Source organism: Schistocerca americana, chromosome 3 (genome assembly GCF_021461395.2).
Source record: "Schistocerca americana isolate TAMUIC-IGC-003095 chromosome 3, iqSchAmer2.1, whole genome shotgun sequence".
Lineage (NCBI taxonomy): Eukaryota > Metazoa > Arthropoda > Insecta > Orthoptera > Acrididae > Schistocerca > Schistocerca americana.
In genome coordinates this window covers 873486334-873498858 of record NC_060121.1, presented here as the reverse complement: position 1 = coordinate 873498858, position 12525 = coordinate 873486334, and the positions used below count along the sequence as shown (strand labels likewise).

Below are 12525 nucleotides of genomic sequence, written 5' to 3'. Positions count from 1 at the left end.
GTGGGTTTGTTACAAATGCTTTGTTGTTGTTTACATCAACGAAAGCTGGGAACTACCACAAGGAAATGACAGCAACAAAATTTAAAGAGTGGTTTGTACACACTTTGCATCCAAACATAGTAAAAAAACTCCACTACAATATTCGATAATGCATCATATCACACCATTCAATTAAACAAAGCCCCTACATGAAGCAGCATGTACTGGCTAGAGAAAACAGTATAGGCTCATTCGACAAGGAAATGAAGATGACAGAACTGCTGAAAATTGTGAAAGTGCATAAATTATGTAATAGCATTTATGAAATTGACAAATTTGCAGAAGAAGATGGTCACAGAGTGTTACATATCACACCTATCATTGCCATTTCAGTGCAATAGAACTTGTGTGGGCACAGGTTGAATCATATGTTCAAGACAAAAATGAAAGTTGTGTGTGAGGCATTAGGCAGTATTACTTCAACAAAATGGAACAATATTGCCAAATATGTGTGGCACATCTTAGAAAAGGCACGGCAACATGAAGGTGCACTGAAACAAAGAGTGTGAGAGTTAAACAGTGAGATCTGGGATCAATAGTCACAGCTGCAGCAGCAGTAAAGATAGTAACAGTGACACAGAATGTGTGTCTAGTGACACACTTTTTGAATACTGTGGAACTACCCTCTTACACAAGACACAGGTAAGAGATGCATCTATTTATTAAAATACTAAAACATCATAAATATTTTATCTTGACATATATTTCTTAACCTTTTCTTTTTAACTAAAAAGGAAGTACATTTCAATCCCCTGAGATTATCAATGTTTTTTTCACACTTTAGCTGTAGGGGATTGCAACAGTTCTAGAATTTCCTGGTGTGATATTTGTATTCAGGTGATCAGCATGGCGTAACAACAAATAGCTGTGTAGCACTGGCTACATAGTCACTGGCCATCATGGATGTTCTTTCAGTGGCCTGACTATATCTTTTTGCAACTTTTGCAAAATGATCATCTGTTTATAGACATTTCTTTCCGTGGCCGGCTACAGCTTTTTGCAGCCATTGAAAATTTATCATCTGTTTACATACACACTACGCTCTTCAGGCTCTCACATGTCCTGCGTCAAATCTTATAGCTGAGGACTTTCTGATGTCCAGAACCATTTAGACTTTTATTGATTCTTCTGTCTGTTAATAAGAACAGCAAAATTTGTCTATTGCGATATTATTTCTTTAAGTCAAATTTCCCATAGACTAGTAACTCTTTATCTTTCCTTTACACTTACAGTCAAGAGATATTGTGCTGATCATAAGGACATCTTCACATTTATCATCTCCTGCTTTCTTTGGTGCCTTGTATGGGTTTTTTTCAGAACATGAAAGTATATCTTCCATTTCAAATATTTTAAGGCCTACATTAATTAACCCATTAGTGCCGGAATTAATTTTTCCGCGAATTTTTTTTAAAAAATTGCGTTATTATGTCTGTAAAAGGCATAAATTACACAACAGAGTTGTTTTGACGAAAGTCATTACCGCCATTAGCGAGATATTTGATGTTGCCATATAGCAACGCTAGGCGCTTTCACTACCTAAATTTAAATGGATTACAACTTCAACTAAAATAAGTAGGTTATTGAAATTTCTTATTACATATACAAGTTTTGTGCAAATTTATTATTCAGTCTTCATCATACAATTGATATTTTATAACACAGAACAATTAATAATAAAAAATCAAACCTTAAACCCAGCATTATTTTACATGAAGTGGAATAAAACAGTCAATACACAGTCCCACATTACACTTTGAACACATTGTTCTCACAATAGATTTACAGTCCTTGTGTGCACACCTTTTCTTCTTATTTCCTTCTGTGTGCTGGACGAGGTGATCAGTCCTATCAAACCTAATTGAATCTGATATGCAGCTGTCGGAATATGCCTCCCGGCTCCTTTTGGTAAAGCTTGGTGTCTTTGCAAGTACACTGTTGCTACTTCTCTCTTGAAATCAAGCTGGGAAATAGTTTGGTTTCTTGCTTTATTATACAAAATCCAACTGTTTTGTATGGTGACATCTAACATCCGTGTAAAGAGACATCAGTATCATTTCTTGCTTCTTATTGCAATGCGATAACATGCTACATTCTGATCCGTCTGATCGGTACCTCCCATATATGTATTATATTTGGCTACCAGTTTTGGTCTGGGAATCAGTATAATTTGCTTTTTTAGTTGCGAGAATCTCTTGACTTGGCCAACTTCTTGTGCACCACATGAAGAAAAGATCATTGTGACAACTGAGTTGTCCAGCCACCGCACATACACAATCTTCATCTGTGTCTACATTCGGATCTGGGGGCTCAACAAACACATCACCTTCAATATCGTTATTATAAAGAATCTCCAGCGCCTCAGCAAGAGAGAAACCTCTTCTAAAACGAAAAAGAGAAAGCTCATCCTTTTACTGAGTACAAGCACCTGGCATTGCCATATGGCAACACCGACGTTCAAGCGGCCTAAATGAACGCAGATTATTTCACAGCAAGCAGTAACCTCCACCGAATATATATTTGAGTATTTAAACCAGAACCATACTAAAAAACCAAATTATATATCGTAAGTTACTGTGCAAAACATACTTACTCGAACTTATACTCCATTTTTCTTCGTCATTCAGCAAACAACGAGTTCCAACACTGCTTGCGCCGCAGAATTTAATGTATTGTTAAAACTATTACATTGTAGTGATCTTTACAGTCTTGCAGAATGGAATCCAGTGCTACCAACACTCTCGCTTCATTGATGTCGTGGAATCAACGATTTTTAAAAAGTGTTACAAATGTTGCCATATGGCAACACACGGCAGTAATGGGTTGATGTACTATTTCTTGAGCTCTCTCATTGATTTTTATAACATGAAGTATTTCGAGAACACATACAACCTTCTTGTGCTATCTTTCAGTGCTCTAACTCTTGACAGTAGTTCTGAATCACTTATTTCTCAAATATCTCAATGATGGGAAGCTATTTCCCTTTATAAACATTATTTATGCCTTTCTCTCTGTGATTCACACTTCGCACTGACCAGCATATTCCTGCCATCAATTCTATTAGCACAAGTTTCTTGAAACCAGATTTAACAGAATAACATGCACTGTTTCTTCTATGAGCATCTCGGTTCATCATCTTTGCACTTTTTACTTAACGTCTCTAGTATTACACTCTATCATTCACCAACTGTAGTATTTCATTCTCTTTTCTTATTATACCAAGTAAACTCATTTCCTTTCTTTCTTTGTTTCTATAGAACTGCCTTTAATGTTTTTGTGAAACATACTTATCCCAAGGCCTCTGAGAACTGGAAAATGATCTTACCACGTCCTCTTTTGTTAACATTCCACATATTATTATACATGACAAAGGAGACATTTATCATACAATGAGACTCAACTGAAACTGATAGTAGATTTTTCCTGATAAAACATTTACAAAGTGCTACAGATTGATGGGGTATGCCTCGAAGGTGTACGATCAGCAGTTCTTTAGCATATCTGATGTAAAAACTCTTGGATTCACAAGCTTGAATATTATATTCTTAAGGGTTACGATTTCAAATAAGAAGGATGTATGGGGAGAGTTAAGAATGGAAAGTGAATGTGATACATAGGTAGATGAAGCAGGTAGGGTGGGGGTTCATAGGAAGCTAAAGCACTGACAAAGTGCATGTGTGCTGCACTGAATCCTATGCATTTTCATTTTGTTTTACTGATTCTGACACTGTATGCATGCAATCACTCGTGAAATCAGGAATGCACACCCCTCAGATCATTAATGGGGTTAAGTCATGTAAGTCATGATGTACACATTTCTTTGTACCAAAAGCATTCTTCATACATCTAGATACCCTTGTGGACCCCAGTTCACAATAAAAGTGAGTCCCTCTCATTCTCGTGTCTGAGTAAGTCGCTCTTCCTTGTTGACCTTTCACCAAACTATTCCTCTTTCCTCCCTGAGGAAGGAACTAATAGTTTCCTCCCTTTTACTTTTATATGTATGTACTGGCAATACTAAACAGTTGGCCTCCTGAAGGTAGTCAAACAGTCCTAGCTAATATCAAGTATGACATGCTCATCCAATACAAGTTAGTTTAAAATCTGGTTGAGAATTACAAATTATTTAGGAATAAAGGAGACTTCTCACCGAAAAGCAAAAGTGCTATGTTGTCAACAGGTACACAAAGAAAAGGTACAGAGCTTCGCTAGCTTTTGGAATGAATTCCCTTTTTCTAGCTTGCAAGATAAACACGTGCGCATTCCCCCCCCCCCCCCCCTCACTCACACACACACACACACACACACCTGTCTCCCTACATTGTGCTCCATTGATTGCCACCTCTTTCCTGGCTCATGGTGAGTGTACTGGGGTGAGGTTGGATGCAGGGTGGGATGAGATGAGGGATGGTGAGGTGGGGTGCAGGGTGGGATGAGATGAGGGATGGACAGTGGAGGGAGGCAGGGAGAGGGTTTGGGAAGTGTCTAGTGGCTCTTGGGAGGCATGAGTTGTGAAGCAGCCACTGAAATCTTACATGCTGTGCTCTGCTGCATGTTGTGCCACAGGTTGGCCCACCTTCTTTTTGGCAACAGTTTGGCTGTGGCTGTTCATTCTAGTTGATGGTTGGTTGTCATTCCAATGTAAAATGCTGTGCAGTCGTTGCAGCAGAAGCGGTATATAACATGGCTGCTTTCACAAGTGGGCTTGCTTCTGCTGAGGTAGGATAAGCCTAAGCCTGTGACTGGACTGGGGTAAGACGTGCTCGGTGGGTGGATTGGGCAGTTCTTGCATCTGGGTCTTCCCACAAGAGTATGATCAGTGTGGCAGAGTACTGGGGACAGGAGTGGCATAGGGATGGACTAGGATGTTGTGGAGGTTGGGTGGGCAGTGGAACACCAGTTTGGAAGGGGATGGAAGTATCTCTGGTAGCATGTCCTTCCTTTCATGGCCTGATGATAGATAATCAAAGCTCTGACGGACATGGTTCAGTCGTTCCAGTCCCGGCTGGTATTGGGTGCCAACGGGGGAGCTTCTTGATTCTTGGAATGGATGTGAGGATCAGATGTGTCTGGGGATATGGCATGGGAGATATGTTTGTGAATTAGTTATGAAGGGTATTGCCTATCTCAGAAAGCCTTTGTGAGGCCTTCAGCATCTCGTGCCCTAGTCTGTGGAATCTAGTGCCCAACCATCTGCCACCTGCCCGTGAACCTGCACCCCCTAGCTAACCCATAGATGGCTCCTTATTCTCTGAGCCACTTGACACTTCTCCACAACCCTCTCCCTGCCTCTCACCTCTCTCCATCCCTCATCCCACTCCACCCTGCACCGCCACCGTGGGTTGGCAAAGAGCTGACAGTCAACTGAGCACAACGTATGGAGACAGATGTGTGCATGTGAATCAACGACACAGCACTTTTGCCTTTCAGTGAGTTGTCTCCTTTGTTCCTAAATAGTTAATTTAAAATCTATAAATTTTAATGAAGTATACAACACATTAGGTTAAAAAAGGCATCTTATGCCAGGTATCAGTAACTCTAACGGTATCTGCTATCAAAAGATAGTTACCCGATTAAAGCACTACATATTAGATTGCACTGTACTAAGTGAGATGGCACAGTGGGTAGCACACTGGACTCTCATTTGATTTAGGTTTTCGGTGATTTCCCTAAATCACTCCAGGCAAATGCTGGGATGGTTCCTTTGAAAGGGCACGGATAATTTCCTTCCCTAATCCCATGGGACTGAATACCTCACTGTTTGGTCCCCTCTCCCCAAACGAACCAACCAATTGCACTGTGCTTGGAGGTATGAAGTATGCAATATTTAGTTTCCACATTTCTTTTTTTTTTCCCAGTCCTCTACATTACAACATACTCATACAATCATTGGAATCAGTATTTCCATCCAAATGCTAGTTTTGTATGACAAAATCCTTTAGCCCAATGAAATAATTTTCTGAGAAATGTTTTAAGTGAAAAATAAACAGGGCCCTCACAAGCAGTCAGCAAGAAGTTCCAACACGTCACTGACACACAGTGCAAACAATAGACAGCAATATTAAATGGCACCTTATAAGTTGCCCAAAAACGTAACAAGCATTAACAGCATAAAGAACAGAGCTGCATTGTTTAGAGATATTTTAGAAACTAACATCAATGTTCCTGTGAGCTATAAAAAATTAGACAAATTCATTCAACACATGTCATATACAAATGAAATTGAGAGATATGCTGAATATATAGAGTAGAATTTATGATTTTGTCTAAATATCCAGAAAATTGACAAAACCGTACAATAAGTTCACATAAACACTGTGAACTGTCGGAAAGTTGTAATGAAAAGTTTCTGAATAATAATAATAACAATAATAATAATACTAACGCCATAGAGAAGTTACACGAAATTGCACAAAGAACTGGCCTGCAAATCTCATATGAGAAAACCCAGTACATAGAAAGAGTGCCACAAGACAAATTGCCTATTGTGACAACCCATGGGAAAATCATACAAGTACCACATTTTAAATACCTGGGAGAAATCATTCAGCCATCAGGGATCAACCTAAAGGCCAATGAGGAAAGAATAAAAAAATTACAGAAAGCATATAAACTCACGTGGAACTATTATAACAAAAAGTCCATATCCACTAACGCAAAATTGAGGCACTACAACACTGTCGTACTTCCGGAGGCACTGTATGCATCTGAAACAACACAAATAGGTGGGCAAACTAAAATCAAAGAAATAGAGAAACAAGAAAGGAAAATTCTCAGGAAAATTTTTGGCCCGATACAAGAGCAAGGAATCTGGAAGAAGAGACCAACATCAGAATTATATAAATACACAGACAAGATTACAGATACAGTAAGGAAAAGAAGAATGCAGTTCTACGGACATATCCACAGGATGAATGAAAACAGAATTTCAAAGCGAATTCTTAAAGTCATCAACTCAGGCAGGGGAAAAACAAAATGGATAAAAGAAGTTGAAGAGGACCTCAGACAAGCACAAATAACAGTAAACGATGCAGAAAACAGAACTGAATTCAGGAACATCATCAAAAAACATAAATTTGACACCACAACACAGAAGAGACCAGGATGCAAATGGACAGCGGAGCGAAAGAAACAACACAGTGAACACATGAAGAAAATTTGGGCTCAGCATTACATAAGGTTAATCTGTCAAACAGATCAGGCAAGCAGAAAATTAATTTATCTAATTCAGTGTGGCAAAAACTAAGTAGAAAGGGTAACCTGTGGTCAAACCTATCTTTCAGGGAAGATGGTAAAGAACAAAAATGGTGTGTGTTTTCACTGAAGAGAGAATTCTAAAAGTTAATGGCCAAAAGGTTTGAAACAAGTACACTCTTCAATGAATCTGTAACTTTAAAGACGAAAGTAATAATGAAAATTTGCTTTTTTGGGGCACTTGCTACAAAGGCTATTTCTGACAGTCCACAGTGTTTTGTGACACTAGACTCCACTGTAAAGTTCACCTTGATTTTTCAGGTTATATCCTAGTTGTTTACAAATTAGGCAAGTGCTCTGCTGTTTGTTTCTAAGAAATGTAATAACAAAAATCTTTAGTTATTACTTCCCCAGAGGACAACACACGAATTTATTACAATTGGACAAATAGATGAAATAAGGAAGAGTTTGTTGTAATTCATGACATGATCCACCCATACCCATAATGATGCTCCTTGTATTAAGATTTCCAAGTAAATTCATACAACTTTTTATAAAATGTTTTGTCAATGACATAAAAGATTGTAAGTTTGAAAATACCAACTATTTAAAAGCAACAGTTTAACCTAACTGCAAAGACAAGGTAACAGCAACAAATCAAACATGTTCTTATTGTATTCGTAGTCAATGTGGACTGAGCCAAAAGTTAAAGTAAATTGCTCAGAAATGGTGGTAGTGCAGCGTGTATAGTTTTATAATTTCTGGGCCAGCTAGTGACTGAAACACTTTGTCTCACAGCAGAACAAAGCACAGAATACTAGTGTAGCTGCCACATCCTACAACACAACTATACTGAAAAAATTTAAAAACAGCACCGAAAAACTATAGCAACAAGGCTGCAAAAATATCGCAGATGTTACACCTCGATAAAAATAACAAAGTGATTGACAGTCGAGCACAGGAGGGGGTGATACTGTCAGTTCATGTGTGTCAGCACATAGAATACAGCTGCAGCAACAACTGGGTGCTTCAGTCCTGAATAAATTAACACTCCCTCCATTAACATACAGTATTGGGTGCTCCCGACAGATCTAGCTTTAAAATCTTTTATATTCTACTCACAACAGAAAGCTATGATGATGATGGTGATGATGACATGCCCGTGATAAAAAGGAGAATACACTTGCAAATAAACTGAAGAATTCAATATCTCAATCACATTTTGATTTATTTACATACTGAGGGCACTGGTCTTCTCCAAAGATCAAAGTGATCCCATTTCATGTTCACTACACTCAAGGCTGTACATTCTACACGTGCAAACCAATACATTTATACACAATAAAAAATTGGTAAGCAGAGTTAAAGCCATGAAGACCAATAAAGAGTAACCAGTGCATCAATAAGACATTTTGCAATGAATGCTCTGGCATATATTAAAATGGACTATACATTCTCCACATTACATCCAATTCCACATTATAACACTCAAGATCATGAATAAACAAAGCACCTCACTAAACGTTCTGCAAAATGTTTAATTCAGAACAGTATCGAAAGCTCAGACACGTACTTAAAAATGTGATAATCCAATTTTCTTCAGAAAGTACCTTCACCTTTTATTTCTCCCCACCCGTCGTACATCATGCGAGACAGGGTGTGTCCAGTTCCTTAGAGCGGCCGTGGTACTGGGACTTATGACTCACAAGACTGTTGCGCGAACGGTAAGACCTGCCGCACACATCACACGTGAAGTTCTGGGGCACGTAGAAATGCGTGTCAGCCAGGTGCCGCTGGAGGGACCAGGTGCGTGTGAATGTGCGGCGGCACACCGGGCAGTGTGGGGAGCCAGGCTCGGTCGCGGGTGTGGGTGCGGCCCCAATCACTGGGTCAGCCGCCCTCCCTCCGTTCCGGCCCCTTCCTTGTAGCTCTGCAACCACACAGGCAAAGGAAGGGGCTCAGCACGGCAGAAAGGGGGCCTCCCAGTAGGTGACACACACACACACACACACACACACACACACACACACAGATACTATATTTCTCAAATGTGAATTACGGAAGGGGTACATATAACCACTCGTCCTGTAACCGAAGCATTGAGTAGTCGAAATGAATGTACATGGATACACTGTCCCGTGTGTGTGTGTGCGCGTGTGTGTGTGTGTGTGTAGGACATTTCTTGAATGGTCGGCAGCGTTTTCATCTAGCTTGTGTGTTCCTGGTAACCACTTGATGCCTCAACTGTATGGTGCGTTACCTATACTTTTTTCATTATTTGTATTCACCTCTGGACTTTCCAGCTACATGTCAAATACAAACAACAGATCAGTATGTTTTTCTGAATTGTTTGTAACTTAACAAACAGAGCCCGCAGCATATATTTATTACACGATGCAACACAATAATAATTGCTTAAGAAATATAGTACTGAACTCAAATCATTTAAATTCACCCAAAATTTTGGTTAGGTTTTCTGAGATCTATAATTATTTTTAGTTGTTCAGTATTCATTTTAATATTTGTGGCATCTTTTTTTGGAGTCTAGCGTTGGCTGCCAGCCATTTAGTTAAATGGTGCCACAGTTTAATCACAATCTGACTAAGAAACATTAAATTTTGAATTACATAAATATAATGTAATTACAATAATTAATGTAAATAATAATAATGATTATTATACAATATGAATCACAAATTTTCAGGTAGTTTTCAAGTTTTGTTACTGGTCTGCAGTTAAACGTCAACAAATGATTTTCTTCAAGAAATTGATAACCAGAAAACTGGATAAAATTCTGGATGAATCATACGATTGTAACGCACCATTTAACACCTTGCTCCACCTTCCTAGTGATCTACAATAAATTTAATCAATTCTTTATCATTGGATTACATGCCTCATACAGTTAAACACTGTATCAATGTTAACAATAAAAGGGTTCCCTTAACAATATGTTCTGGCAATTTGTTTTGTATTCATCACTAAGCAGCTGAACAGTCTCAAAATAAATGTTTTAAGTGCTGTAAATTATGAAACTGTAACGGATATATGCAACTCTTTATTTTTGTGCTAATATTTTTAAACTAAATAATTTACATAATGAGAGATCTTTACGTGTGACACAAAATCGAATTGTGATCAACTGATTAAAATCGTCTTAAAACTGGAACACAAAGAGCAATTGGGTATTATCAAATATAAAATGACATATTATCGGACCAAAGGGAACTTTGTACACATGCACACAAACACACACACAATGAAAAATAAACTGCAACAGTTGTCAACTAGCATCAACAGAAATTATCACAGGAACTGTGGTAGTCCCCACCTGGGGTTGTTCGGCCATCTGGTGCAAGTATTTCTATTTGCCACCACTTCGGAAACTCACATATCTTTGAGATGAAACGATTAGGAGAACACAAGTACCACGTTCCTGAGTGAAGAAAATGTCCATGCTGGCTGGAAATCTAATCTGGTGCCCTCAGGTCTAGAAGCATTTAAGCAAACCACAACTTCAGGCGGCACCAGTGCTCACCATGCTTTACTAAACAACATCCTACTGGCAAAACATTCCTCCTTAACTCTGACCAACAAACTATCGTAGTTATTTATGCAGAACTTCAACTTTAACGTCGTATGAGAACTACGCCATTCTTCAAACTGACACTGGCTGTACAGTTCAGTTATAACAACAGATGATTCTATTTAGGATCAATATGTTATTATTGTAATCACTTAATTTGTGTCATGCTTGTTTCATAGTCAAGTATTCTTGCGTGAAATAGGGTAACATGAAACATTAAGTTAACACAGATATTAAATTTACTTTATGAAGGAAGGATTTCATTCTACCAAATCTCTAATGTATTTTTCTGGCAATTGCAAAATAATTGATCTGCAATTCCTCTCCAGTTGCAATGGCTTGGTTTTTGTTTCAATCAATAAACTTACATTGCTCCATTCTCCTTGCATACAAGTAATGAGCACCTAAGATTATTGCTCAAAACCAATCTTACAAATCTTACAAACTAAGATTCAAATGAAAAAGCCTCAGAAAGTACATCTGGTCTCAGGAGAAGATTAGTTATTTGTGTGTGTCATGGCTCATAATTTCAACCTCTCATTACTTAATGGAATGTATTAATTTGTTTATAACTGAAATGCCTAAAATCAAAACTGGACAAGGCACAAAATTTATGAAAAGGAGTTAAAGTTATCAATTTAAAGTAGAAGACTATCATTATCATGTGAAACAAGTGCAAAACTGCCCATGTCTTCATATTAAGGTGCATCCATATGATGCCTTTTTTGTATTCAACTTTGCACACGCACATAAATTTCTAACAGCGCAACTATGCATGCACATTTATGCATGCTTAATTTCCTGGAAATTAAGGCGGTGTTAAAGTGTATTCCTCCCCGTCTTCGGTTTTAAGCAGACGACACTTAGCTTGGGGCCCATATGTGTAGGATTATATAGTGCATTGAAGTTATACTGTAAAGCAATTTATGTGCAGTAATGTCTGTTGACTCCAAAGGAAGTTTATAGATGATTACAGAGAAAAAAAAAAGTTGTGTGGAATGCCACTTATGAAGATCATTTGAATAAAAATTTGAGATGTGCTCCCCTGAGTGTTACATATTAGATAAAGTCTCCGAGCTGTAAAGAATAAGATACCATAAGTTAAGAAGTATGAAAACTGTGAAGAATAAGCCAAAAATTTATGAAAAGTTTATATGGAAACTGTGGACAAATATTCATGCTATGCCAACTTAACAAGCACAACTGAGGAACTTGACATCAGAATAAAACAAGTGATGGGGCATGTGTAGCTCCTCAACAAACTCCTGAAAATAGAAATGCAGCACACAAATTAAGGAAAAAACACGAAGCTAAAAAACACAACCTCTGTTCTAGTGTATTCTGGCATCTATGAAATTTCCAAATTTCTCAAGTTTGAGGACATTAATCTACATATCGTATTTCATGATTAGATACAAAACACATTCAAAGCAAATTAACCTTCACATAACTATTATGAAACTCCCTTAAGTATTTCTCAGTTTACAGAATAATCACTTTTTTTTTATTTACTCGCGTAACATTGATTCATTACGCACGACAATTGCATGGATATGGAACAAGTCATAATCATACATGAGAATGTGAGGCGTAGCGTTGTATAACGATCCTGCCTTGGAGGCGGTTAAGTGAGAGATGTGTCTCAGAGCTGGATAGTGACAGATGGTGATGCGAGACTGAACGCGCATGGACACGCACGTAGTTTATGT

At 38.1% G+C, this 12525-nt stretch overlaps 1 protein-coding gene across 9 annotated transcripts in view; it reads right to left on the bottom strand.

Annotated features, from left to right (window-relative positions):
• The window catches only part of LOC124607467 (broad-complex core protein), a 162317-nt gene that overhangs the window by 51894 nt on the left and 97898 nt on the right, over positions 1–12525 (bottom strand). Inside the window, exon 6 of one of the 9 annotated variants that reach the window (XM_047139817.1) lies at positions 8847–9160. The exons of 6 other annotated variants lie outside the window; for them this stretch is intronic. In XM_047139817.1, coding sequence (XP_046995773.1) covers positions 8874–9160 — 287 coding nt within the window. In that variant the 3' untranslated portion in view covers positions 8847–8873. Of the gene's footprint in view, positions 1–8463; positions 9161–12525 lie in introns of those variants that run through there. 2 more of the 9 variants (XM_047139818.1, XM_047139816.1) reach the window with 2 other exon arrangements.